The sequence below is a fragment of the Camarhynchus parvulus genome, chromosome 12 (genome assembly GCF_901933205.1).
Source record: "Camarhynchus parvulus chromosome 12, STF_HiC, whole genome shotgun sequence".
Lineage (NCBI taxonomy): Eukaryota > Metazoa > Chordata > Aves > Passeriformes > Thraupidae > Camarhynchus > Camarhynchus parvulus.
Genome location: NC_044582.1, coordinates 4,551,803 through 4,578,390, shown reverse-complemented (window position 1 = coordinate 4,578,390; position 26,588 = coordinate 4,551,803). Strand labels below are relative to the sequence as shown.

Below are 26,588 nucleotides of genomic sequence, written 5' to 3'. Positions count from 1 at the left end.
GGGCCCTCACGCTGAGCGACAGCACTTCTCGCCACTCAGAGCGGCGCAGCGCGGCGGGGCGGGCCCTAGCGCTGATTGACAGCCCGCCTCAGCCAATCGGAGCCCGCGTCGCGGCCCGGCCATGTCGGCAGCGGCGGTTCCGCCCGCCCGGCCAACATGGCCCTGACGGCCGAGACCGAGTCCCGCCTGTACCGCTCGCTGCGCGTGGCCTCCGGCGCCGCCGCGCACCTCGTGGCGCTGGGATTCCCCACCGCCGTGGCCGTGCTGGCGCGGCCCGGATCCAGTGAGTGCCGGCGGGGCCAGGTCCCGGGGCGCGGGGAGGGCCGGATGTCTCAGCTCACCTCAGCTCACCCTGCGCTTCCCTTCCAGGTCTCTTCTCCTGGCACCCGCTGCTCATGGCGCTCGCGGTAAGTGCCGCTGCCCGGTCACTGCCCGCTGCCGGCGGAGTGCCTGGGTGGTTCCCCGGGCCCCGGGTGATGGAGCTGTCCTATATGAGGGCGGTAGGTGCCCAGCCCCGGGAGCCCCCGGGTGATGGAGGCTGAGTCCCGGGTGATGGAGGCTGAGCCCCGGGCGGTGGGTGCCCAGCCCCGGGAGCCCCCGGGTGATGGAGGCTGAGCCCCGGGCGATGGAGGCTGAGCCCCGGGCGGTGGGTGCCCAGCCCCGGGAGCCCCCGGGTGATGGAGGCTGAGTCCCGGGTGATGGAGGCTGAGCCCCGGGCGGTGGGTGCCCAGCCCCGGGAGCCCCCGGGTGATGGAGGCTGAGCCCCGGGCGATGGGAGGCTGAGCCCCGGGCGGTGGGTGCCCAGCCCCGGGAGCCGCGGCGCAGGGGCGTTTGTCCGGTGCCAATGGCGCTGCCCTCTGCCCCCCAGTTCTCGTTCCTGATGACGGAAGCGCTGCTGATCTTCTCCCCGGAGACCTCGCTGCTGCGCTCCTTCTCCCGCAAGGTCCGGGTGCGGGTGCACTGGGCCCTGCAGCTGCTCGCCCTGCTCTGCGCGCTCCTGGGGCTGGCAGTCATTACCTACAACAAGCACCTGAACGGCAAGGGCCACTTTGTCACCTGGCACGGGCTGACGGGGCTGCTGGCCGTGCTCTATGCTGGCGGGCAGTGCGCCGGGGGCGTGCTCCTGCTCTACCCCAAGCTGATGAAGAACTGGACTCTGGCCAAGCTGAAGCTGTACCACGCGACCTCAGGGCTGGTGGGCTACCTGCTGGGCTGTGCCAGCCTGATGCTGGGCATGTGCTCCCTCTGGTTCACCACCACGGTGACCGGTGCCTCGTGGTACCTCGCCATGCTGTGTCCCCTCATCACCAGCCTGGTTATCATGAACCAGGTGAGCAATGCATACCTGTACCGCAAGCGCAGCCAGCACTGAGGGCTTGGTGCTGACCTGAACTTCCCAGAGCGAGCTGGGCCTCCCCTTGGAGAGAGCTGGCAGCCTCCCTGCTTGCACAGGGTCTCCTTGGAACTTGGTTTCTACCTACTCGTCTTTCCTTAGTCCTGGATTGTCTGTAGTGTCTTGTCCCTGGGGAGCAGCTGCTCCAGATGTGTGTGACACCTCACCCCTGCCTTGGTGGGGATGTTCCCTGGCACAGGTAAAGCTGCCAGTCCCTGTGGCAGCTTGGTGCTCAGTGCTAGGAAATGGAGGGCTCACTCAGGATTCCTGCTTCTTTTCCCTTCCCACGCAGGGCTGCTTTGGAGCAGGCAGGGCAGGAGCCATGCTGGTGAGGAGGGCAGGGAGTCCCTTCTCTCCCGGGGGCTGCAGCAGGCACCACGCTGCCTCTCCTGCCACGGGGGCAGCTTGACAGCAAAGCACAGGGCACGGTTGTGGCTTCAGCCTGGCAGGGCTGGGGCAGGGTGGTGGCAACCAAGGAACGGTACAGCAGCAGGTGTGTCCCCATGGCACGGGCAGTTCCTGGGACCAGAGCAGGCAGCTCTGCCCAAGGGCCTGGGTCTGGACACCCACTGCCACGCACAAACCCCTCCTCCGTGGGCTGGGCTCGGCCTGCCGGGGTGGGGTCAGTTTACAGAGCAAATTACTGAGCCGGGCTGTGAATGTGCAGCCAGCAAGGCATAGGGAACAGTGTGAGCACGGGGGGAGGCACAGACCTGGGCAATGAACCCTTGGGAAGGCAGGAAGAAACCTCCTTGCTGGCACAGCAGCCTTCCTTCCAGCACGCATCCTGCTCCCGGCAGGGCTGGAGAGCTGGGAGCGGCTCCCAGGCTGAAAAATTCCTCTGTATCCAGAGCTTTTATTCAATAAAAATTTCAGGCAGCTAGAGTGCAACAAGCCCTCTTTACTTCTTGGGTGGGATGGCTTTTGGGGTGCAGGCAGACATCTGTCCCTGCTGGGAGCACCTGGGAAGAAACCCCCTGACAAGAGCCCCCAGGGGCTGCTCTGGGCCCGGTCCCCACCCTGCCCGTGCTCTGCTGCAGGAGCCAGCGCTTTCAAAGAACTCTTTATTGATACCCAAAGGTCTGTGTTCTTCCCATTTGACAAAACCTTCTCGTGTGGTCCTTTAAAAAAATAATCATGACACTGCTGATCCGTATCCAGGGCTGGGAATTGCCCACTGGATCAGGAGCTGTGGAGGCTGTCGCAGGGAGCATCCTCTCCATCCAGGAAAAAACTCCATCAACATAGAGGGAGGGAAAAGAAAGGGGGAGCCCATATTCTACCTGCAGGAAAGAAAACCTGCTGCCAGAGGAAGCAGCTAGAGTCCCACTGTAAAATTAATTCCAGCTTCTAGTGTAATCTGGCAAACGGATTAGCCGGGGAGCAGCCAAGGGCAGCGGCTCCTTGCAGGGGGAGGGGGCAGGAGAGGAGGAGGAGAAAATCCCCACCATGAAAGCCTGGAGCTGGCAGTGCTGGAGCACCACCACGAGGGGCTGGGTGGCCTCTTCCTGCCCAGGGTCCTGTCCCCTCCTACCCAACAAACTTTTCACCGGCCCTGGTGAGCTCCTGCTGGGGCGGGGGGAGGCTCCCCACGGGAAAGACGTTCGGAAGAGAAACCCACCAGCCTTCCATTGCCTCAGTTAGGACAAAACTACCTTCAGAAAGGAGAAAATAAGTGTTGAGTGCTCTGGCCAAGCCCTGGCACAGAGGAGAAGCTGACCTGGATCCCACGAGGGCCAGCACAGCGGCTTGGGGCAGGGATCAGCCCCGTGTCCCTCTCCCAGAACAGCCCCCGCTGCCTGCACCGACTCCACGGCCTGCCCCGGCTGGGGGAGTGGCTCCAGGAATCGCTGTCCTCACGGTGGTGGCAGTGTCACTGTCCCGGGTGCCTGGTGCTGGCCGCGAGCAGCAGCAGCGAAGCGTTGGAATGAGGTATCCCCCTGCCTGCGCCGCGGGAGGAGTCCCCGGCCCCGGCCAGGGGCACACGAGGGGGATTAGCAGCTCTCACACGGAGACAGGGCGGGAAGGGGCCGCTCACAGCTGGGCCGGGGCGTCCTGGAAGCTGATGAGGTTGGACTCCTGGCCAGGGCTCTTCCCGGCCGTGCCGGCCTCGGGCAGCAGTGGGCTGTCGGCCTTCGCTGCTGCGGCCGCCTCCTCCTCATCATCCTCCATGCTGGGCCAGGCTGATTGGTCCTCCACGCGCTTCAGCCGCTCGTTCAAAGCCTTCAGGGCCAGCTGCCTGCAGGACAAGGGCACGTGGGCAGGTTAACCCGGGACAGCGGCTCTGCTCCGTGGGGCACTGGGCACGTCAGTCCCTGGCTTCTTCCCAGCAGGAAAGGGTGGGTTCAGCAGCGCTGGGGAAAACCTGGAGCGCCTGGGACCGCTCCACAGAAATGCACTCCGGCTCCCAGACTACTCACACGGAGTTTTCATGCTACGTGGTGCAACCGGAGGCTGTCAGCACAAGGGCAGCTCCGGGAAGGGGGAATAAAGGCATAAAGCAGGGCAGGGAAAAGGGAGTGCCAGCACCCTGTCCAAACCCTCCTGCCAGGAGTCAGGAAGGCCAGTGCTGGCTGTGCTGGAGGGCTGGGCTGTGGGGCTGACTCACTGCCCTCCCCTGGGCCAGGGTGAACTGGTGTAAGGCTGCCACAAGCATGGGCTGTCACCCCCCCAGACTGTATCCCTTTCTTCTGCAGGGACCCTAACCTTGTCGGCCCCTTTCCCAGGATCTCCCCTGCCTTTCCATTGCTGCTCCACATCTGGAAGAAGAAGATAATGTCCCACCAGCTCCCTGAAATGCTCCTCACCACCTCCGCGGCAGACCACATGGAGAAGGCCCCTCCTGAGCCCCTGTACCTAAATCTCCCCCCTCCCCCTTGGGTAGATTTTAAACCGCACCCTCGCTGTCCCTAAACGCGATCCCCCAGGGCAGGGCAGGGCAGGGCAGGGGCAGGGCAGGCGGTACCTTCTCCTCTCGGCGTCCTGGGGGTCCGTCCCCGGCAGGCTGATGGTGATGGAGGATGGGGCACCCACGTCGTAGCGCTTGACGGTCTTGCGGCACACCCGCACCTTCACCAGCACGCTGTGCACCAGGTTGGCCACCAGACCCACCACGGGCTGCAGGATCTCGGGGAAGAAAGTGGCGAAGGCGAAGTGGTCGCTCATGTCTCCGCGGCCTCTACTGTGCCGCTGGTAGAAGCGGAGATAGACCCAGCTGGAGAGGAGCCCGAAGCCGTACGAGGCCAGTACATTGCTCTCGACGAGGGCAGCGAGCCGCAGCAGAGCCAGGAGAAGGAGCAGGAGCATGGGGACAGCCTTCATTCTGACCTGAGGCACCTTCAGTACGGTGCTGTCCCCCATCGTCTGCTTGAGGGCCACCAAGACCCCTCCGAGGAAGCCCAGGCCGCCGTGGATGCGGACGGCGAACAGATAGTGGAGGCGGAAGGAGGCCACATAGGTGAGGAAGTAGGCGAGGGCGGCCAGGAGCCCCACGGAGATGTTCACCACGGCGAAGAAGACGAGCAGCTCCAGCGCGCCCCAGAGGGGCTCCAGCAGCCGCCCGGCCGTGCCCAGCGTGGCCAGGCTGGCCGCCAGCCCCCAGGCGCGCTCCTCCACCAGCCCGTGCGTCAGCAGCGTCCACACCCAGAAGTTGGGGGGCAGGAGGTAGCCGGGCGTCACCCCCAGCCCGTAGGCCGTGTCCAGCCCGAAGGAGAGCAGGTACAGCAGCACCGCGGCGGCGCTCAGCGACTTCACCACCACGCTGGTACCGGCCAGCGCCGCCAGGAAGTGCTGCCGGGCCACCGGCAGGTACCGCCGCATCTTCGGCCCCGCGGGCGGGACGGGGCGGCCCCGCGGGGGCTGCCCGGCCCCACCCGCCCGCCGCCCCGCGCGGCCCCCGGCCGGCCCCGGCCCCGGGCCCCTCTCTCCCTCCGCCGCCGCCTCGGGCCAGGCCGCGCTCGGACCCTCCGCTGGGCCAGGCCGGGCGCGGACAAACAGGGCCGCTGCGCGTGCGCGGAACGGGGGCGCCGGGGCGGAGCTGCCGTGGGGGCGGGGCCAGGGCGCCGCGGGGCACGCCGGGACTTGTAGTCCGACCACGTTGGCAGCGCGGGGCGGCGCGAGACACACAGACGGGGGACACGGGGGAACGAGGACACGGAGGGGAGACAGGGACACGAAACGGGAGGACACGGGACAAACGAGCCACACGGACGTGGGGGGGGGACACGGCGGGATGTGGGGGAGAGGCGTGGCAGAGCACGGTTATGGGGCATGAAGAACACAGTCATGGGGGTGCGTACACGGGGGGCAGAAACCCCGGGAAATGGGGATATGGACACGGAGGGCACCAGGGGACATTGACCCCTGGCAACAGGGGCGCATGTGCACGGGGACACGGGCATGGAGTGGGGCATGGGAAGGGTGACACGGTCCTGCGGGAACACGGGAAGATGGGGGGGGCTGTGCCCCCGCTGTGCCCCCGCTGTGCCCCAGCCCCTCTGTGCAGCGAGCGGTCTCTGTGAGCCCCCGGCTCTGCGCTGTCCCTGCCTGTGCCCTGTCCCTGCCCCCGAGGTGCAGCAGGGGTGAGGGCAGCGTCCCACCTGGCAGAGCCCCCCGATATCCTGTGTGCCCCCCCCGTGCTGTGCCCCCCCAGCCGTGCCCACGGCCCCGGGCAATGACGCAGCCACCGCCTGTGAAGTGAAAATATGAACATTATTTAATAACTGAGTCTCTGTAATAAACCATTTGAAAATATTTTACAAGGAGTCACACGCACGATATCTTACAAATTGTCTTTTTGTTGGTTTTTTTTTTTTAGTTTTCCAACTCTTCTGTACAAAAAAAAAAAAAAAAAAAAAGAAACCCAAAGAAATTAAAAGTAAATTAAAGAAAATCAATTAAAAACCCAATGCCTTTGAATGAGCAGAGAGAGAAGCTTTCGGGTGGGGACAGGGCAGGAGGTGACCCCGGCGGGACGGGGGGCCCGGGGCCACGCCGCCCGTTCGTCTCATTGGTTTTTAACTTAAAATAGACTATATATGTATATATTTATAGGTATGTATAGTGGTGGTTTTCTGGCAGAGCACCTAACTAGACTACAGAAGTACACACACTCCCGGTAACACAGAGCCATCTGTTCAAACACGGTTCCCAGAGACAGTAACCAAACACACACTGAAAAAGCTACAAGCAGAATGACCATTAATTAACCCCAGCACTAATTAGCGCCTGGCGCCCTCCCCAGCCCCCCCGGGGTGGCCGTGCCGAGGGGGCTCCCCTGGACCCGGTTGATGGGGTGGCTCTGAGCGGAGTGCCCTGGGGGTGAGGGTCCCCAGGGCCGCCCAGGGACCCCCGGCACTGCCGGGAGCAGCGGGGGTGGCACCGCGGCTGTCACCCCGGTGTCACAGCTGTCACCCTGCCCCGTGCCCCTCCAGCCCCCCGCGCCGCTCCGGGCTGGGTCTGTGGCGTGCAGCGGGGTTTGCGGGGTGCCAGGGCAGAGCAGCCACGCTGTCCCTTCCCCGGCACCCGGTGGGGTGACTGGGGGATGCCACCCCCGGATGCGCCACCTGCCCGCATCCCCCGCCGTGCCCCAGCCGGCAGCACCCGGCATGGCCGGGCCCGGCACGCGCCCGGGCCACGGCCCTTCTGGGGACACACATGTGGCACCGCTGGGCACTCGAGGCCGTACGGCGTGTCCCACTCGGGGACGTGTCCCCGGGGACGAGCAGCACGGCCCGGCCGGGCCAGCGCGGCTTCTTTGGCAGGGCAGGGGGTCCCAGGGCTGGAGGGGGGCAGGGCTGAGCGGGCAGGATTCACAGTGATCTGCAGAACCGAAAAGAAACAAAATACATTTTTTTTCCCCTCCTCCTTTTCACGCCAGTATCTGTGCCCAAGGACGGCTGAGCCCAGCGCGGGGGCCGGGGCTCCATCGTGCCGCAGGCAAAGGCCACTGTCCCTGTCCCTGTCCCCCTGTCCCTGTCCCTGTCCGCTGCCAGCCCCAGCCCGCAGGGGTGAGCCCGCAGCGACTGCAGCTGCCCCGCACGCCCTGGGGCCGGTACCGCCAGAACAAATGATACTGACCCGCACAGTCAAGTCCTTTCTTTCTTTTTTTTTTTTTTTTTTTCCTTCCCCCATTATTTTTCCTTTTTTTTTTTTTTTTTTTTTTCTTTTTTCCGTTTGTTTTCCCATGTGTCCTCGTTGCTGACAATAAACCCCGCCGGTCTCCAGGTGAAAATGTTGGAAACTCCATGTAGAAAGATCTGCTTTAAAATCTTCAGGCTAAAAAAATAGGCGAGGCGGATGGAAGGGTGGGAATTGCGGGCGGAGGACACCGACGCCACTTTTCCGAGTCCGGGCAGCCGGGAGGGCGCGACACCGGGGCCCCGTCCCGGTGCCCGCTCGGCCGGGAGCCCCGGCCGCTTCCCGGCGCTTCTTTGGCTGCGGCCGGCGGGGAGAGCGGGCCGGTACCGGGGGCCCCGGGGCGGCGGAGGGGGCGTCGCTCCCGCTCCAGCGGGCCGGGGACGGGCATGGAGATGGAAGTTGAAAGAAAAGAGAGCTGGCGGGGGCGGCCGGGGGGCTAAAGGCAGGCGGCCGGGGGCAGTGGGTGCCGGCTGGTGCTGGAGTAGAGGAGCAGCAGCTGCAGCGAGAGCAGGACCCCCAGGGAAGGGGAGAAGGAAGCCCCTCGGCCGCAGTCTGAGGTATCTTCCTGGGTGGGTGAAGAGAGAGAGCGGCCGTGGGGCGCCCCCGGCAGTGCCTCGGCAGCCCAGGGGCACCCACGGCCCTGGCACGGGCACCCACGGCCCTGGCACGGGCATCTGCCACCTCCCTGCAGCCCTGAGCGCCTCCTGCCCTGCAGCACAGCCCCGGGGCCAGCCCTGCTGCTGCTCTCCCCGGGACCCCGCGGCTCTGCGCTTTCCCCCGGGAGGGCGCCCCATGGCACCGCTCTCCCAGGGACCCCTCAGGGCTGTGATCTCCCCAGGGAATACCCCAGGGCTCCTGAGCCCTCTCCCTGTCCTCCCTGGGCTCCAAGCCCCCATCAGAGGGGTCCCCCCACCCCTCTGGGTGATCCCCCCATGGCCCTGTTCCCCTTGGGGGACACCCCGTGGCTCTGTTCCCCCCAGGAGGGGCACTCACCTTTCCACCTTTTCCACTTCCCCCTCAGGGCTCCCCTGGGATCCCCCCATGGCTCCATTCCCTGCTCAGGGGGAACCCACTGCCCAAACCTCCCCCAGTGGAGCACCCCCAGGGGACCCCCCATGGCTCTGCCCTCCCAGAGGATACCCCCACCCCTCCCCAGCCCCAGCCCCAGCTCCGCTCCCCTGCCCCACGTACTGTTGCATTGTAGTCGAAGCAGATGTGGGGGCCTTTCCGGTAGCGGGGCCTGTCCACCAGCTCACACTGGTTGGGGTCCCTCGGGGGGGCTTGGCAGGTCAAGGAAACCACCAGGAACAGGGCACTGGGGGCTCCTAAGGCACCCCCAGCCCCTTTGGCCATGAGCCAGCTCCCTCCACCCCTGCCAAACTCCACAACTTCACATGTCCTTGCCCCCCGCTGCCTGTCCCACAGACCCCATGTGTCCCCCCACCTCGCTGCCACCTGTGGGATGCAGCTGAGCCATCAAAGGATACCTCTTACCTCTGCCTGCAGCAGCTTAACAGACTCACACTGGCTGCAGAGGGGCTTGTCAGCCACCACAAAGAGCAGGTTGGTGTTGGCCAGTCTCTGTGCATGGAACAGCCTGCGGGTGCAAAGGCAGTGGGACCCCCCTTAGCCTGTGCCCCAATCCCCCCAGCTGCCAGAGCCAGCCCTGCTGAACCAGCAGCATCTCCCCAGACCCAATTTCACCACTGTCCCTGTCCTCCTCCCCATCCCGGTCCCCAGTTTCGTCCCTATCCCTGACCTCATGCCTGTCTGCATTCCCAGCCTTGTCCCTATCCCCATTTCGTGCCCTGGCCTGCATCCCCATCCTCATCTCCACCTCCCTGCCCATCCCCATGCTGAGGGGCTGCCCAGGGACTCAGCACTGATGGCCTTGATGGCCTTCCAGGCCTTGGTCCCACGCAGAGGATCCCTGGGGACACCATCACCCACAGCCCACGGGGACACCACTGTTCCCCTCTGTCCCCCCCTGTGCGTATCACAGTCCCCCTAAATGCTGCACAGCATCTCCTACTGCCCCCACAGAGGCTGCTGCACGGGCACCTTGGCACAGGCAGCCTCGGGGGTGTCCCCAGCCCTGCCCAGGGGTGGGACAGTGGGGACAGACCCACCTGGAGCAGTTGCCACAGTCGATGATGGCGTTGTAGGTGGCGTTGACGGTGCTGAAGTAGTACTGGGTCTGCTTCATGATGCAGCTCGTCTCCCTGGCCTCCATGCCGTCCCCCACCACCTCCTCTGTGCCAGCACAGCGCTGTGGGACAAAGGCCACCAACCCCCCCAGCCCTGCCCACCCCCAGCCCAAAGCTCCCCAGCACTGACCCGTCTGGAACCAGCTGCTGTAGGTGAGGCTGTACAGGAACTGCTGGAACAGGGACCTGGGCAAGCACAGCGTGGCCATGTCAGCTGTCCCAGCCCCAAGGACAACCCAGTGTTCCTCCCCAGTGCGAATGGCCCCAGGGAGGGGACACGGCAGGACTCACCAGGCTGCGGCCGAGGTCCACCAGGCGAGGCTCAGCAGGTCGGCCACAGTGGGCTGTGGGTAAAGAGGGGGCAGTGAGCCAGCAGGTGCCCGTGAGGGGCACTGGGGACACGCTCGTGGGTCCCTGAGCTCCCAGAGCAGCTGGAATGCAGCATCCCCGTGGGTGCTCACCACGAAGACGCCGCGGGGCGCCGCGCCCGTGTTGCTGGGGGCCTCGGGGGCACAGACGGACTGGAAGTCGTAGGACTCCTTGCGGGCGTAGAAGGAGTTGTTGTAGAGGGCAGACATCAGGTTGGCATCCACTTCGCTGAAGAACTTGCCCACCTGAAATGGGGACACCCAATCTGCACCCAAATGCCACCTTGGCACAGGCTCCCCTGGAGGGGACTCGAGTGGGGCTGTGCCACAGCCACGAGCTCGGGGTTCAGCTCCTGGCTGGCATCCCCGCCCCGGAGAGCTGCGGGCACCGCTCACCTGGTACCAATGGTCCTCCTGGTTGGACAGCACCAGGAAGCCCCCATCATCGATGAGGACACAGATGAGGTCCTGGGGAAGGAGGGCAGTGTCATCCAACCCTGGCCATGCCCAGGGCAAGGCAGGACCAGCAGGGGAGGGTGGCAGGCTGTCAGGCAGGAGGGCAGCACGGTGTCCCCAAGCCTCAGAAGCATCTCAGTGCCAGGAGCACCCATGCTGGGTGCAGGGAGCAGGAGACACCACCCACCCTGTGGGTTTAACAGCCCCCTCAGGGGCTCCATGGTCCATGGGGCAACCCCCAGGCCTTCATCCCTGTGAGATGGGCTGAGTCTGGCTGAGCTTGGGGAACAGCAGGGCCCAGGGTGGGTGCACAGGCTGGGTAAGCGTGGGACAGGGACCTCTCCCAGCCATTCCATACATCCCCACCAGTGCCCCCACCCCTGCCCACCACCCACCTTGTTGTTGGCCTCACAGTCCATCTCACAGCTGCTTGAGGGGTCACACTGTCAACCAAAAGCAGGGCAGAGGGAGAGGTTAGCAGGATGGTCATCCCTCCAGAGCTGTCCTCCCAGCCAGAAGGGGACATGCAGGGTGGTGTCCCCAAGGCTGGGGACAGGAACCCTGAGGAACAAACCCATTCCAACCACAAGCACCATGTCCCAGCAGTGCCCCCCAGCAAGCAGAGCTCCCTCCCTGCCCTGTCTCCAGCCCTGTCCCCTGGCAGTGCCAGCCCCAGGACGTACCCGGCGGGTGCCCAGCTGGTCTCGGTCTGTCCGGTTGCTCGCCAGCACTTTGAACTTCTCAGCCCAGGCCTCCAGGTCCAGCTTCACCCCCACCACTGGGGCAGTGGGGACACAGGGTGAGCTGTAGCCTGGAGGGGGTGCAGGGACCCCCCAGCCTGGCACCAGGGCACCCAGCTCCCTGCCTACCTGCGGGCTTCAGGGTCTTGTCCCCGATGCTAAGCTCCACGGCAGTGCTCACCAGGATCCCAATGGTGTTGTTCTCCAGGTCCAGCCCCCGGTAGCCAGCTGTGGAAGGCAGGGGTGACATCAGGGGACACATGGAGCCAGTGCCAGCCTGGGTCACACCCTGTCACCCTGAGCTGGCACCCACCATCTCGGTAGGGTGGCTTGAAGATGTAGCCCTTGTTGTCCAGGCTTCTCCGGTAGAAGCTGGCGTTGAAGGGCTCCGGTTCCTCCTCCCAGTCATCCGCGGCCCTGGCAGGGATAAAACACAGCCATGAGTGTCACTGTCATCTCTGGTCCCACCAGAGATGGCCCAGCAGGAGCAGACACGTCACTGTGCAGGGCAGACACTCACTTGTTAGGGAAGACACGGGTGATGCCCCCATCGGTGGCTGCGAAGACAGCCAAGAGGCTGTACCTGCAAGGAGAGGGCCAGGTACACCAGCCATCAGCGGGGTTTTGCTCTGCCCCTGCCTCCATCCCAATCCTCATCTGTCCCAAGACAGTGCTGCCCACCCTGGGCCATCTCCCCTCCACCTACGTGTTGAGGTCCTGGTCCTTCCAGACTTGGTCCACCAGCTGCTGTGTGATACCCGTGTCCAGGATCAGGTTGTGCAGGAGGAAGTTGTCGCCTTGGAGAGCAGGAGGAGGTGAGAGCTGACCCCATGAGGGCCACCCATGTCCCCAGCTCTGTCCCAGCACCTACCTTGCAGCAGCTCCCAGGACCCCAATCCCAGCACAGTTTATCCCCTGCTCCATCTCCCCCTGAAGCCCCATCCACCCCCGACCCCCCAGCAGCCCCCCCAGCTACTCACACTGCTTGGAGTCTGGGGTCACCTTTTCCATGAGGGCAATAAAGTTTTCCAGGAACTCGGTGTTGTTATCCGACAGGTCGAGGTCTTTGCAATACTCTCTGGGGTTTGGGGACAAGGTTTGTGGTTCGTGGGGATGGAAAAGGCAAGGTCAGTTCTGCCCCGGGGACGGCAGGGCAGGGGCTGGCTGTGCTGCCAGCACCCAGGCTTGACAGGGACACAAAAATGGTGAGGTGCCACCTCTCCTGGGAGTGTCACCTGCCAGGGAACTGGCTGTGGGCATCTCTGCAGAGTGCCCAGTACCCAGCCCATGCTGCCTGCAGTGCCACCAGGGAAGTGTCCCACCAGTCACCAGGTCTGTCACTGCCACAGGCACTGAGGTGCTGTCACCTCTGCCAGGGCAAGCTCTGATGGATCCTGGTTTGCCCAGAGTGGTACAACACCGAGTCCATCTCTCCCCATCCTGCTGGGGCTACTGGTGGGACTGGCTGCCTCTGGCACCGTACTTACCTGTGGGGCTGTGCCCTCCCTGCCCTGCCCCTGTGGCACCCCAGGGATTGGGGCTCCATTGTGGGTGCCAGCAGGGATTTGCCTCGGGATTCTGCACAGCTGCACTGCAGCACCAGGCAGGCGCTCAAGGCCGTACCTGTGCCCTTTGCACAGCTGGTTGGGTGCTGGCTGAGCCCCAGCTTGCCCACAGGCATCACTGGCCCTGAGACACTCCTGGGACAGGCAGTATGGTGGGTGCCATGTCCCTGCTTCAGTCTGGGACACCCTGAGCACAGAGTCCCAGCCCCACCGATGCCAGGGACAGCTGTAACCTGCTGGTCGCCACGAGACTCTGACTGGGTGGCACAGGTTAGTGCCACCCCAGTGTGCCAAGAGCCTCCCGTCCTCAGCAGTGTGGCTGTGAACAGTGCCAGGGTGCTCAGGACTCCCCCTCTCACAACCGCTCTGCCAAAACCTCTGTCATTCAGAGGACAAATGGAGCAAAGGGTGGCAGGGAGCATGCCCACAGGGCAGCTGAAAAAGGTGAGGCACCCTGCCCAGCTCGGCCCGGCCCTCAACCCCTGGTCAGGGGCGAACAGCACCTAAATACCTCCACCGACACGCACAGATACAGGTACTCACACACCCACGGGGGACGGGGGATATACGGTTTCTGAAAATGCCCAGAGGCCCGTGGGCGCGGCAGCAGATCATACAGTCGCCCTGGGCACACGGCCCCTCCCTGCCCCGCCGCACCGGGGCCGCTCGTGGAGCCGCCCTGGGGATACCGAGGGGCTTGCCCTGACTTCCACACCCGCTGCTCTCTGCAGCTGCAGCGTCTGCAGAGCCCCACACCGGGCACGGAGCAGGCACTGCAGCCTCACTGGGTGCAGCCCCACTCCTGGGGCCTTGGCATCCCCTCCCTATCCATCCTCTTGGCGTGCTTACGGCCAGTTTTCAATAACTCTGTTCCTGCTTTTCATTCACGCTCTGCTTTGGCTCCCGTGTGTCCTGGGCTTCACCCCCAGTGCCCAGCAGAGGGCCTGGGGACTGAGCTCCCCGAAAAAGCAGCGCTGCGCAGTGACTGCACATTCCGGGCTGCTTCACCCAGAGCGGGTGTGAGTGACTGCTGCTTCGCCCAGAGCGGGTGTGAGTGACTGCTGCTGCTTCACCCACAGCGGGTGTGAGTGACTGCTGCTGCTGCTGCTGCTGCGGGCCGGGAGGGCGGGGGTACCCATAGGTGGCTGTGCTGCACCTCAACCCACTGCAACCCCCAAAAGCTGCACTGGCAAAACGTCCCCTAACAGGACGTGTGGCTGCTATAACGACCTATGAGCAGATATGTGATTAGCTGGTGATGTAATTAGGGCTGGTCAGAGATCGCGCTGTGGTGGCGGGAAGGGCGGGTGCTGCAGAGCCATGGTGCTCCCCAAACAGCCCGCTGAAGGATGGCCCTTCATCCCTGCTGGGTGACACACTGGGCGGCATGGCCCAGGGGAGGGGACACATCTGTCCGTCAGGGGGCCGCTATGCTCTTCTCATGTCCCCAAACCCCCTGGGCATCCCAAATTTGGGCCGAAACCCCTCCCTCCTTCTCCCTCCCCCCCGCAGCCAGCACGACTGTATGATGCGGCCGGCGGCCCCTCGCTCGGCAGGATTTTCAGAAACTATACCTATATATGCACGCGCAGAGGTCGGGCTGCACCGGGTGCATATATATATATATATATAAATATATAAAATATAAATATATACTGTGCTGGATGCAACCGGGGGGCCGGGGTCCCGGCGGCAGCCCCGCGGCCGAGCGGGCACACGACACACACAGCCACAGGGCACGGGGAGCGGGGACAAGGCACGATGAGGCGAGGATGGGGGCGATGGGGGGGTCGGCAGCGGGGCCGGGGCGGATGCACACCTCGGCAAGCGCACACGCAAAGCTACCTGGGAGCAATGAACACATGTCCCTCCGACTCAAAGCTGTTGGGCAGCAGGTATTCAAAATCTGCAACAGAAAGGGAAGGTTATCCGGCGGGGAGCGGGGGCGCCGGGGCCAGGAGGGAGAGAGACGGACAGAGAGAGAGAGAGAGAGAGAGAGGGGAGGGAACGAAAAAACTTAGAAAAAAAGAAAAAGGCATTTGCTGCTCTTGGTAACAAGAGAGAGGAAGGAAAAGGCCGTTCTGCTGTTGCTGGCACCGCACGGGAAGGAAGGTTAAGCCAAATCAGGAGAGGTTTGCCCATCTCGGCTCGAATTTGCTCGGTGGCGGGCTGGAGGCGCGCGGTGCGTACGCGGCCGGTACGCAGGGACACACAGACACACACACATATATATATGTGCGCACATGTATATATATATATATGCATGTTCGGCGGGGCGGGGACGTCTCTCTCTCGGGGGAAGGGTGGTGGGCGAGGGCAGGGAACCACATGCTGCGCTCCTGGCCGGAGGAGGATCACCAGAACACTCGGTTGTCGGGAGAAAAAAATAAAGGGAGTTTTCAGGCATCAACATGGCCAGAGGGGAACCTTGCCGAGGACAGTCCAACCAGAGGCTCCCGCCCTGCTGCAGGGCCGTGCAATGCGCTGCCGGGCTCCGCTGCCGGGCTCCGGCGCCCCCTCCCTCCCCGGGGCCGGGGTACCCCCATGGGGACGGGGATCAGCGCTCTGCTTTAACAGGGGGTGCAGCCCAGTAGCTTCGAGGGGTCTCTGGGATTGCCCCCGCAGAAGAGACAGAGGATGCAGGGCTCAGCTCGTGGGGGCGAGCTGGGTTAGGGGGTGCACGGAGCGGTGCTATGGGACACCCCGGGATAACATCTCCCCCAGGACGGGCACCGCCACCCCCTTGCCCTCCCGCCAGCTCCTGGTGCATTGCACGGCACAGCCAGAGGTTGGACTGTTGCTCTCTGAGGGCTGGAGGCAGGGGCTGGGTACAAGCCGATGAGAGGAAGAAGAGGAGGAGGAGGAGGAGTACAAACACTCGTACTTGGTCCATCAGCATTGCCATCACAGGGGCGCTGGGAGGAGGCAACTCAAGGCTGATTGAACAGGGCTGAGGGTGACACTTCCACCTCCCCACTGTCCTGCTCGCCTGGCCCTGTCCCCCATGGCCCCTCCTGTGCTGCAGTGCCCCCCACAAGCTGTGCCCCTGTGCCAGGGAGGGGCTGCCGGGCAGGCTGCTGGTGGGTGCCATGTGCTGTGTGGGATGGAGAGCGGTGGCAGGTCCCACGGGGACCGTGTGTGCCCCATGGGTGTCCCCTGGCCCACTGCGGGGCTGTGCAGGAGCCGTGGGTCAGGAGGCCCCTCTGGCATTGAGGGAATGGGGGCCAAATTCCGTGTCCCATGGGTGATGTCCTGCTCCACTGCAGGGCCAGACTCTGGCACCTCGGCCTGCCTCGGTGGGACTTGAGGCTCAAACTTGGCTGCTCCCAGGGGCACAGACGGCACCAGGACGCTGTACCCTCAAGCAGTACAGGACACTGGGCCATGCCATGCTGGTTCCCAGGGCAGGGGGGATGGCCACTGAGCAGCTGTGGGGGCAGGCAGTGTGGCACCCCTGGGCTCAGCCATCCCACGTGCCCCTGGGGCCAGGCTCGCCGGCACCTGTGCAGCTGGGAGGCACTGCCCCAGGTGTCCCAGCCCATCTCTGCAGAGCCTTCCTGCTTGTAGGCTTTCCCCAAAAAGCCTGTCCCAGAGGCTGATGGATTGGGCCCCCCACCTGCCCTCCATCCCTGCCACCTTTGGGCACCCACCCCACAGCTCCCCTCTCCCTGCACAGCCCTATCCCTTTCAGGTTGAGTTGTCTTGGGGAGGAGGAAGCAAAGGAGCCAGGAGAAGGGGAGAAGGAGTTGGAGGAGACGAGCGGGAGAAGAAGAGCAAGAAGGGGCAGCGTTGGGGAGGAAGAGCAGGGCATCCAACTAGCTACAAACTCCTTGTGGGTCGAAAAGGGCAGTTTCATACAAGATCAGCTCTTGAACGATATCGAACCAGGTTCGGGAGTGATGCACAGGGAGGGAGTGGGATTTTCGTGACAAAGCTCTCATGAACAGAACAAGACATGTTGCTTTCAAATAAAGGGGGAACTGGAGGAGAGGAGGAGGAAGAGGAGAAGGAGAAGGGAGGAAGGGCGAGTTGGTGGCGGTTTGCAGGTTCGGCGTGGCAAACGGGCAGGGAGATGGGCAAGCAGGGGGCTGGGGGGGACTGGACACGGGGCAGGGGACGGGGTGGTGAAGGTGAGTGGTCTGAGACTGAAAATACTTGCCCTTCATTTTGATGTTTGGTACTGTGTGAATCCACCATAGAGAGAAAGCAAGAAAAACAACAAACAAAAAACAACAAACAAAAAAAAAAAAGGGGGTTGGGTGGAAAGGGGGAAGGGGGGCACAAACAATATTTTATTCAATCGACGTTTGAATAAAAATATTGTGTACTATAATCATACCAAAAGGAAACCTCTTGCAAAAAACGACATGAAGAAAAGAAAACATAAGAAAAACCCAGTAACAAAAGGAAAAGAAAAGGCCACGGTGAAATAAGAACAAAAAAAAATGCAAAGATATAACTAGAGAAATATATAGATATATATTCAATACTCCAAAGGAAAATGAGAATCAGTAGCAAACAGTTGCAACAGTCTTGATATCAAAATGTCCTCACTGAGTCAGGGGGCATGCACGGCTGGGTGGGCAGAGCTGGGGAGGATGGGGGCATCCCCCCTCCCAGGGATGGGGACAGCCTGGCCTTGTCCCCACAGGGACACAGGGCTCCTGCCCATGGATGGAGGGGGTGGCAGGGGCTGGATCTGGAGCGGGGCTGGGGTCAGGCCACCGGGAGGGGAAGGGTCCAGTTCTCCCATGGGGAGAGGGTCCCTGGGAGCAGCGTGGACCTGAGGTGGGGAAAAGGCTTGGGGGGTCAGGGGAAAGAGAAAGAGAGAGAAAGGGGGGCCAGGCTAACACACACGTACACAGATTAATTCCAAACAAAAATCGAAACCAACCGAAACCAAACTCATAAAAAGAATAAATGGCTTAAACTGAAACCAAAGTATCGTAATAAACCAAAGGAAATTAAAGAGATCCATGCAAACTTCCCCAGGCTCACAAACGATGTGGCTGCCACAGCGCCATCCCTCGTCCCCGGGAGGCGAACAGGTAGCGCCTCCCTGTGCAGCCTGTGCCTGCCTGCAGCCCCGGGGCTGCACCAGGACCAAACCCCAGGGGCACCCCAGGCAGGCAGCTCGCTTTCCCTCCGTGTGCTCACCTCTACTCACGCCTCTCTCAGCTTTAGTTTTTATTTTGCCTCTCACAGTGATCCCTATGACCTTTCCCAAGCCTTTGGTTTGTGTTTCTCCCCCCGACAGCCTCGGGCTGGGTGGGGTGAGGGGGAGTGTGAGAGGGCGGCCGGGAGAGCCAGGGGCTACTTACACTTCACTTGCAGGATCTGGTCGCTGAGGTTGGCCTGGATGTAGTAGGTACTGTAGGGAGGCAGAACCAGCCCCAGGCTGTGGAGAGGGAGAGCAGACACCTGGTGTAAGGCTTTGTATCCACCCAGAATCCTTGGCCAGCTCCCAGTCCCTGCCTGGCACCTGCTGGCAGCAGCTTGACCAGGTGATGGCAGGCAGCAGCCCCACTGGCCTCCTGCACAGCCTGCTGAGTCCTGCTCTCCAGGAACTGCAGCCAGCACTGTCCTGAGGCACCCAGAGTCATCCCCACAGCACCCAGGGTCATGCCCAGAGCACCCAGAGTCATCCCCACAGCACCCAGAGTCATCCTGGGCTATCCAGAGTCATGCCCAGAGCACCCAGGGCTGTGCTGGGGGCACACATGGGCACAGAAGTTGACACATCTGCCTAGCCAGGGCTGAGATGGGCAGGATGTGCCAGCCCAGGAACCAAGGGAGGTACATGTGGAAGAGGAACACGACATCCCTGTGAGGGAGGAAGGCACAAAGAGATACAGCCCATGAAAGAAGGGACAAAGCCTTCCCAGACTGGAGAAGCCAATGACAACCATTATACAGGCACCAGGAGCCAGATAGGTCAGGAACAAGAGTGATCTGCCAGCCAGGAATCTGGCATGCAGGGTGTGGGACAGGGTGGGAAAGGAGCTAGCAGGAGGTGGTGCTGGGGCTGCTTAACCCACAGGACACACTGCCAGAGGGCACTGGACTCCCTGGTGCCAGCTGCAGTGGCCATTGGCCTTTGGTGACAGCGCTTGTGCCAGGTATTTTCAGGAATAAATGAGCAAGGACCACGTTCCTGACTCTGATCAGATGTAACTCCTGCACCAGAGCCACTGGGATTGGGGTTTCCTCCCTAAAGCACCCCTTCAGATAACCCTGTCTGTGCTGGCAGCAGGGGCACAGCCTGGGCATTGCAGCCAGCACAGCAGAGCTGCTGGCACCCCAAACCACAGCTCTCAGGAAAAGAGTGGTGGCTTTTTTCTGTTCAGTGTTGGTGGCATCCCAGGGAAACCCAGGAAATATCCCTGCTGCAGAGCAGTGGGGAGTGGCTGTGACCCTTGGCAGCCCCTCCAGAGCTGGGTGGTGAGGAGAAGGAGGAGGAGAGCACACTGGCAACAGGGGCTCACATGGCTCCTCCCAGGATGAAGGCAGTGTGAGTTGAGAAATGACGATGTCAGGGTGTTTCCTACACATCTGCTGGTCCAAACTGGCGCAAACTGGGTGATAAATGCAGAACTTTGCTCTCCTCTGGCTCTGAAGACACTGCCTGTGCTGCAGGGTGGGCACATGTCACTGTCACCCACCCTAGGGCAGGCAGGGACCTGCAGGAGCCCCTGGCTGGGCAGACATGGGGTGGCAGAGGTGTCACTTGTCTGGCCCCTTGCGTGCCAGCCCTGCAGCCTCTCTGGAGTCCTGGGGACTGTGTCCAAGCTCTACAGTGCCTAAGACTGTTAGGCAGCCCTTTCAGGAGTTCAGCACATCACTGCCTGTGTGCAATAGTGTGGCAGTGCATTTGCAACCTCACAGCCCTTGGGACACATCCCTGGTGGCCCCGGGGACTTTGGGAGCTGCAGGCACAAGCCCCCAGGCCCGTGCTGGTGTGGGCCCAGCCAGGGCAGGGCAGCGTGGCTGTGACACTCACCTGTAGTTGGTGCTTTTGATGGGAGCCCACGTGTAGGTCCGGAACACCTCGTCGATGTATTGCTGTGGGCCAGAGGCAGCCAGTCAGGCCTGGCACTGCCAGGGCTCTGCTGGCACAGTGCCACAGGGCCCTGGCTCCCTGCCCGCTGCCAGACACAGCCCCTCACCCCCACTGCTGGCTCTGGGTGCTCTGCACAGTGACAGTTCCAGCTGTGACCCCCTTCCCCTGCAGTTACCTCGTCCAGGGACTTGATGAGGGTCTTGATGAACCTCTGCCCGTCATTGCCATCAATCATGCTTCTCCGGATCTGTGGGACACACAGGAGGCAACTGAGGGCCACAGAGCCTGGCCATGCACCTGTGGGCACCCGTGGGGTGCAGGGGGAGCAGCCTGGGGAGCTTCATTGCACCCAGGGGACAGTGACCCAGCTCCTGTCCCCACTGTGGCTCCATGGGAGCCGTGCCAGGACCCTGAGGAGGAGACTCTCTGCAGGACAGGCTGGAGGGGCTGAGTGCCCTTTGCAGCTGCAGATGAGGAGGCCAGCCTGTGCCCCAGAAGCTGCCCCTGCTCTGCTCACCTCCTCCTTGTTCTCATCCTCCAGCTCAGCATCCAGGAAGTCCAGCGTCACCGGCTCACGGAAATTGATGATCTGCAGGAACAAAGGGAGAGCCAGGCAAGGGCTGCAGCCACTGCTGAGCCCAGACTAACTCATCACAAACCCTAAGGGCCCTGGAAAGCCCCCAGGGCCTGGCTGCTGCTCCTTTGGGCCCCTGCTCACCTGGGGCTGCAGGTTGGGGTGCAGCAGGACGTAGCCGTTCAGGTCGATGGCAAAGACGTAGCCATTGGCCCCCAGCTGCAGGAGGACAGGAGGAGGGGTGAGGCTGAGCAGGTGGCTCTGTGGTGTGACACACTGTGCTGGTGTCATCACCCTCACCTCTGCAGGCAGAGCTCGCCCCACGTCACCCCCAGGGCTCAGCCCATTCTATCCATTCATTTCTATTCTCAGGACAATGCAATCTGCCACTCCTGGGGTGAGAGTTTGGCTCTGGATTTTTCCCACTGCTCCTTTGCCCAGGCCTGTAGGGTTTATTCCCTGCTGACCCTACAAGGGTTTTGGATCTGCACTGAGCCCCAGAGCATCACACAGCTTTGATCCCTGCTCTCCTGTGTCACAGACATCTTCTATGAAAAATCCTTTCCTTAGGATTTTTCCTCCTGAGAAGCTGAGAGGCCTCAGGAACAAAATGTAAACATTGATTGTCTGCTGCTGTGGAATGCAACAGGTGCATCTGTGATTGGTCTCATGTGGTTGTTTCTAATTAATGGCCAATCACCGTCAGCTGGCTCGGACAGAGAGTCTGAGCCACAAGCCTTTGTTGTCATTCTTTCTTTTTCTATTCTCAGCTAGCCTTCTGATGAAATCCTTTCTTCTATTCTTTTAGTATAGTTATAATATATATCATAAAATAATAAATCAGCCTTCTGATGGAGTCAGATCCTCATCTCTTCCCTCATCCTAAGACCCCTGTGAACATGGTCACAGTCCTGCCTGTCCCAGCTCCTGCCAGGTGCCAGTGCTGCTGGAGGTGCTCTGGAGTGCTGGGGCACAGCCTGGGGCTCCCACCAGAGGGTTCCCCACCAGGAGCAGGCAGTGCAGGGCAGGGGCACCACGCACGTTGTAACGCGGCGTCAGCCTCTTGATGTCATTGAGAGCCACATCGATCCCCATCACGCCCAGGATGAGCTGGTTCTGGAAGGAAATGCAGCATGGAGCTGGGTGGGACCAGGGCTGTCACCTGCCACCACCAGCCCGGGGACAGGGAATCAGCAGGACAGACACCTTCTCCTTCTGTGGTCGTGTGGGTCAGATTTGGGTACTGCAGGGCCACAGGGTGGGATGGACCAGCCCCCCAGGAGCCCCCATGGGACACGGCTCCCCCCAGGGACTCGCAGCTGTCAGCTGTCCCAGCTGAACTGTGAGAGCTGGCCAAGGTAATTTTGGGTCATGGGGATGGCAGTCACCCCTGGTGTCACTGCAGGGAGGTGGTGCAGGGCAGGCAGCACCCCAGGGATGCCAGCGTCCCCCCTGCAGCCACACACACATCACCAGGGCACCTTCCCACCCCACAGTGGCCCCACACCAGGGCCAGCAGAGTGTCCTACCTTCCTGTCACTGCTGTCCTCCGTTAGGTTGAACACTGGCAGCGTTCCTGTCACCACCAGGCCCAGCCCCTGCACAAGCACAGAATGATGTCCCATGGCCCCTCACTGCCTCAGGGCCCAGGGCTGGGCTGGGCAGCAGGGGGGGGTTCATGGGCATGTCCTGTGCAGGACCCTGGGGCCGGTGCCCCCATCCACCTGCACCCTGGAGTTCTGTGGGACCCCAGGGTCAGTGTCCCCAGCTGCACCCTGGGGCTGCAGTCCCCACCCACATCCCCATGTGTGGGACCCAGGGCTGGGGATCCCCACCTGTCCCTGGGGCTGTGTGGGACCCTGGGGCTGGGGGTCCTTACCAGGGCATCCTGGTAGACATTGGTCCACTGGACCTGCTTGGCTCGGTTCCCAGCCAGGACCATGGGTCTGCCCAGCACATCCAGGTACTCCTGCAGGGACACAGGACACGGGAAAGGACAACATGGGGACTGGATGTCTCCTTGCTCCAGCCTGGTGACACCCTTGTCCCTAAGCACACCCCAGGAATGTCAATGGGGTGAGGCTGAGCTTGGGGAGGGGGTTTGGCAGCCATCAAACCTGGGGGCACTGGCTCCAGCTGGGAGCCCTACAGGCCCATTAAGATGCAAACAAGGTGCTGCTCACCACTGGCCATGCACAGGCAGGGCAGGGGCTCCCCAGGCAGCAGCAGCCAGAGCTCCCCAGCCATTCCCAGGACTGGGATTGCTCCATCATGCCTGGACCATGTCACTGCAGTCTCCCTGGCTGCCATCTTCTCCTGGGGCAGGTTTCCCTTTGCCAAGGAAGATCTCTGGGTGGGGAGGGAGCCCCTATGCCTCAATGCCAGCCCTGCCCTGCCCTCATCACCTGCCGTCACAATACCCTGTGCACATCCCATAAAGAAAAGGGGCAGAAAAGAGGCAGTGAGAGGAGGTGTGGGGCAGACACAACCGGCTCTGCCAGGCTTGGCCCTGCCCACGCTCAGCTCTGCTCTGTGCTGATTAATGCCTGATGTTTCATAATTAGTCACTCAAAAGGCAGCAGGTCCGTGGGGAGCTGCAGAAGATGAATTACTTAATAGTGCAGAGCCTGGCTGAGGGCTCAGCTCGGCTCCCCAGCTTGCTGCCACACTCACTGCCAGCCTGTGGGCTGTCCCCAGTGGGGCTGGGGCTGCCTGACCTGCCCCAGGCAGGGCAGCCCGAGGGGCTCTGCGTGCCTGGCTCCCGGCTGTACCTGCGTGTTAATGCGGATGGCGCCGATGGAGGGGATCTCGAAGTAGTAACCTTGGACAAGAGAGAGAAAGGCAGCTGAAGATCCATCTGTCCAGCAGTCTGGCTGTTCTGCTGCACCTCCCTGCAGGGCTGCAGGCAGGGCTTTGCTGGTGTGGCACCCTCTGGAGCCGGGGGTGAGCCCAGCAGCCCGCAGCCCCCCGTGCCCGCTGGGTGCTCACCTTTGTTGGCACAGGCCATCCACTGCAGCGGGGTCACGTCGTAGTTGTGCTGCCCCACGGAGAAGGTGAAGACCCGCACCTGTGGCAGAGCCTGCACTGAGGGCCATCCCCTGGACACCCCCGTTTTCAACACTCAGTGCTCCTGGCCAATGACAGCCTCCCCAGGGACAGCGTGTCATTGCCTGCCACGGCCCCCAGAGTGAGTGCAAGCGGGCAGGAGACTGCTGCAAGCGCTGGCTGTGCTGGCAGCAAGGGAGTCCCTGTCTCCTTGCCTGGCCACAGCCAGTCCTGCCCTCCAGCATCACTCTGTCACCCACCTCAGTGGTCCTTGCTCTGGGGCATCGCTGCTCCCAGAGGGGTCTGTGCTCTCTGAGGGTGATACATGGGCCAGAACACCCCCACCCCACAGATTTACAGGTACTGAGCAGCAACTGGGACCTTCCTGCTGGTTCATCTGCCTGCCACCAGCCCTGTCCCCATGCCTGTTCCTCAGGGCCAGCATTCAGGGAGCCCACCAGTCCCATTCCCTCCCCAGCATCCCACGGTGTGCTTGGTCCCACAGGAAGGTGGGAGCAGCTACAAACCCATCAGCAGGGCAGTGCTCCATGCAGGAGCAGGCTGCTGGGGAGGGGGGGGATGGCAAGGAGGCAAATGGAGCAGAAGCCAGCAGTGGAGCTGGAGCAGCCCCAGCCCAGGGCCTCTCACCGTCTTGTTGGGCCAGTTGTACTTCTCAAAGACGTCCTGCACTCGGTCCTCGCCGCCGTCCGTGAACATCATGATCATCTTGTTGCAGTTGGCACGAGTGATGTTGGACTGTGGGGCAGACACAGCACCTGAGGCCACACCTCAGGCACAGGGCTGCATGCAGCCAGGAGGGCTGGCCCCAACCTGCCTCTTTCCCCAGCCCGTTTCTCTGGGGTGAGGGTGACCAGGCTGAATGGGCAGGAGGGACACTGCCACCTAACAGCACCATTCATCTTTATCTTGCCTCTGGCACGGTGTCTGGTTGGGTCTGCCCCTCCACCCAGCCCTGCCAACTTTTAATAGCCCAGAGGGGAGCAGCACCAGCAAAACCTTGGCTGCAGCACTCCTGGAGGTGGGCTGTCTCCCCCAGCATGGAGGAGGAGCACCAGGAGTCCTCAGCCCAGGGCAGCAGCCAGGCACTCGGAGCTGTCCCACCATCCCCAGCTGTCCCAGCTGTCCCCCAGCCCAGCCCAGCCCCCAGCTCACGTTCTGCAGCTGGTCGAAGGCATACTCAAAGCCAGCCTTGTAGTCTGTGGTGCCCTTGGCCACCATGCCCTGCACGTCCTCCTTGAACACCTTCTTGTTGCGGATGTTGGCCTGCACCAGGTGCTTGAAGCACGACACCGGCTTGGCCTTCTCATTGAACTGCGGGGTGAGACGGAGGGAGTGGGTCACAGGAGGGGACAGGGCAGACACTTGGGACAACCTTGGGACAAATCCAGCACTGAGCTGTGGTGCAGGTGCTGTAGCTGCACCCCCACTTGTGCAGGACCCGCAGCCTGTGCGAGCAGCCGTGCTGTGCCACCATCGGAGCAGGTGCTGCCTCTCACTTACAGCTTCATTTACCGGCAATGGGGCCCATTCATTAGGGGAGCGGCCGTGCAGCGAACAGAGCCAGGCCAGACACGTTAATTAGCGCCGGAGCTGGTGGCCAGACAGGGGCGGGGCAGCCAGTGACACGCAGATGCGGTGGCACGGACACTGTGCTGGTGACACAGCCGTGGGGTGTCAGTGGCTGGTGAAGGACAGGAGGTGGCTGGCTGGGATAATGCAGAACATCCCTGCCAAATGCCCCCTGATAGGGGCAGCTTTTGTGTGCTCAGCCCTGAGCAGCCATTTGGTGGGTGGTTAAGAAGACAAAAAATGGCATTTCTGTCTGCAGAGCCCTTAGCCCGGTGTGCGTGGGGGACGAAGGTTCCTGTGCCTGGGGCCACAGCCCTTCCCCTTGCCCCAGGCACTCACCGAGGCCACATTGACATAGTCATCATCTGAGAGGGTGTCCAGCATCTCATAGACCGAGGTCTTCATCAGCTTGAGGGTGAGGCCGCTCACGCTGCCACTCCTGCAGGAGACAGGGGTGCTGGGGGCTTGGCAGTGAGGAGCACAGGGCTGTGCCACCCCCACGGCTTCCCTGCGGCCACTGCTGGGACAGTGGCACCTTGGCGAGCTGTGTCACCAGCCCAGCCATGGCCCCCAGCGTGTACTCACACGTCCACAATGATGACCATGTCCTTTGGGGAGGAGGCACCCTGGATGTACCTGTGGGGTACAGAGTGGGGTCAGCAGGGCTGACTCATTTTGGGGGCACAGCCCAAGAGTGAGGCCCTGCCAGGGCACAGGGGAGCTGTGTGGGAGCCCCGGGCAGCCAGGGCTGTGTGACCCCATGGCAAGGCGCAGGGACAAGGAGGCTGTGGGCAGGTGGCAGCCAGGACGTGGCTCCTGTGGCACAGCACAGCAGCCAGCCAGAGACTGCTGCTCCACACTGTGTCAGCCTAATGAGCTCTAAATGCTAAACTCTTCCATCATCACGGGCCCTTTCCTGCGTGCTGATTATGCTGACACACACATCCATATTAAGATGCTATTTACCCCCCTGGTAGCTTCAAAGGCCAGGCTGATGAGGTTATTTTTAGCTACAAGGAGGAAAAATAATAACACGACGTAAATCTTCCCCACTGAAAACAATTAGGGAACCCTTTGTCACCCCTGGAAACAACTGGTCCTGCTCCCAGCCCTGCTGTGCCATGCTGTGTGGGAGGGGCTGGCACAGGGCTCAGCACCCATCCCACCCCAGACATGGCCATGCACAGCCCCATCTCACCGTGGCACTGCAGGAGCCCTGATCCTGCCCTGGCTGGAGGCCAAGGGAACCTCATTATTGGCTTGATCAGGATCGGGCCTCGTGTAAATTAATTAGTGCGTCATTAGTATCAATTACTCACCACAACTGGGGAGGACTGGGGAAGGGGCAGGCTCTGATTGTTAATCCCTGATGTTCCCTAATTACAAGGGATTACCCGGGTGGGATGCAGGATGCTGGCACATGGGGGCCTCCTGACATGGGTGCAGCATCCC

General features: G+C 62.2%; 3 protein-coding genes across 4 annotated transcripts in view; 1 reads left to right on the top strand and 2 right to left on the bottom strand.

Annotated features, from left to right (window-relative positions):
• Positions 1–124: 124 nt before the first annotated feature.
• LOC115908416 (cytochrome b561 domain-containing protein 2) lies at positions 125–2,284 on the top strand. Its single transcript, XM_030956958.1, has 3 exons — positions 125–283; positions 370–407; positions 869–2,284. Exons 1-3 carry the CDS (start codon positions 157–159, stop codon positions 1,370–1,372), a joined length of 669 nt encoding a protein of 222 aa, XP_030812818.1. The 5' UTR covers positions 125–156; the 3' UTR covers positions 1,373–2,284.
• Positions 2,285–2,443: 159 nt separating this feature from the next.
• TMEM115 (transmembrane protein 115) lies at positions 2,444–5,387 on the bottom strand. Its single transcript, XM_030956957.1, has 2 exons — positions 4,359–5,387; positions 2,444–3,632 (listed from the first exon to the last, which is right to left on the bottom strand). Exons 1-2 carry the CDS (start codon positions 5,210–5,212, stop codon positions 3,428–3,430), a joined length of 1,059 nt encoding a protein of 352 aa, XP_030812817.1. The 5' UTR covers positions 5,213–5,387; the 3' UTR covers positions 2,444–3,427.
• A 1,634-nt stretch (positions 5,388–7,021) lies between these two features.
• Positions 7,022–26,588, bottom strand: part of CACNA2D2 (calcium voltage-gated channel auxiliary subunit alpha2delta 2) — a 209,397-nt gene continuing 189,830 nt past the window's right edge. The window contains exons 9-39 of one of the 2 annotated variants that reach the window (XM_030956631.1): positions 25,722–25,772; positions 25,476–25,575; positions 24,720–24,878; positions 24,195–24,302; positions 23,490–23,568; positions 23,273–23,322; positions 22,381–22,470; positions 22,031–22,099; positions 21,543–21,617; positions 20,646–20,720; positions 20,445–20,516; positions 20,103–20,174; positions 19,868–19,929; positions 18,189–18,265; positions 17,027–17,047; positions 14,713–14,773; positions 12,283–12,380; positions 12,009–12,099; positions 11,823–11,885; positions 11,616–11,719; positions 11,432–11,530; positions 11,246–11,340; positions 10,958–11,005; positions 10,503–10,574; positions 10,200–10,352; positions 10,030–10,082; positions 9,869–9,924; positions 9,661–9,784; positions 9,019–9,128; positions 8,723–8,811; positions 7,022–8,096 (exon numbers count right to left, since the gene is read on the bottom strand). In XM_030956631.1, the coding sequence (XP_030812491.1) occupies positions 7,968–8,096; positions 8,723–8,811; positions 9,019–9,128; positions 9,661–9,784; positions 9,869–9,924; positions 10,030–10,082; positions 10,200–10,352; positions 10,503–10,574; positions 10,958–11,005; positions 11,246–11,340; positions 11,432–11,530; positions 11,616–11,719; positions 11,823–11,885; positions 12,009–12,099; positions 12,283–12,380; positions 14,713–14,773; positions 17,027–17,047; positions 18,189–18,265; positions 19,868–19,929; positions 20,103–20,174; positions 20,445–20,516; positions 20,646–20,720; positions 21,543–21,617; positions 22,031–22,099; positions 22,381–22,470; positions 23,273–23,322; positions 23,490–23,568; positions 24,195–24,302; positions 24,720–24,878; positions 25,476–25,575; positions 25,722–25,772 (2,605 nt within the window). In that variant the 3' untranslated portion in view covers positions 7,022–7,967. The remainder of the gene's footprint in view (positions 8,097–8,722; positions 8,812–9,018; positions 9,129–9,660; positions 9,785–9,868; positions 9,925–10,029; positions 10,083–10,199; positions 10,353–10,502; positions 10,575–10,957; positions 11,006–11,245; positions 11,341–11,431; positions 11,531–11,615; positions 11,720–11,822; positions 11,886–12,008; positions 12,100–12,282; positions 12,381–14,712; positions 14,774–17,026; positions 17,048–18,188; positions 18,266–19,867; positions 19,930–20,102; positions 20,175–20,444; positions 20,517–20,645; positions 20,721–21,542; positions 21,618–22,030; positions 22,100–22,380; positions 22,471–23,272; positions 23,323–23,489; positions 23,569–24,194; positions 24,303–24,719; positions 24,879–25,475; positions 25,576–25,721; positions 25,773–26,588) is intronic. The other variant, XM_030956632.1, reaches the window with a different exon arrangement.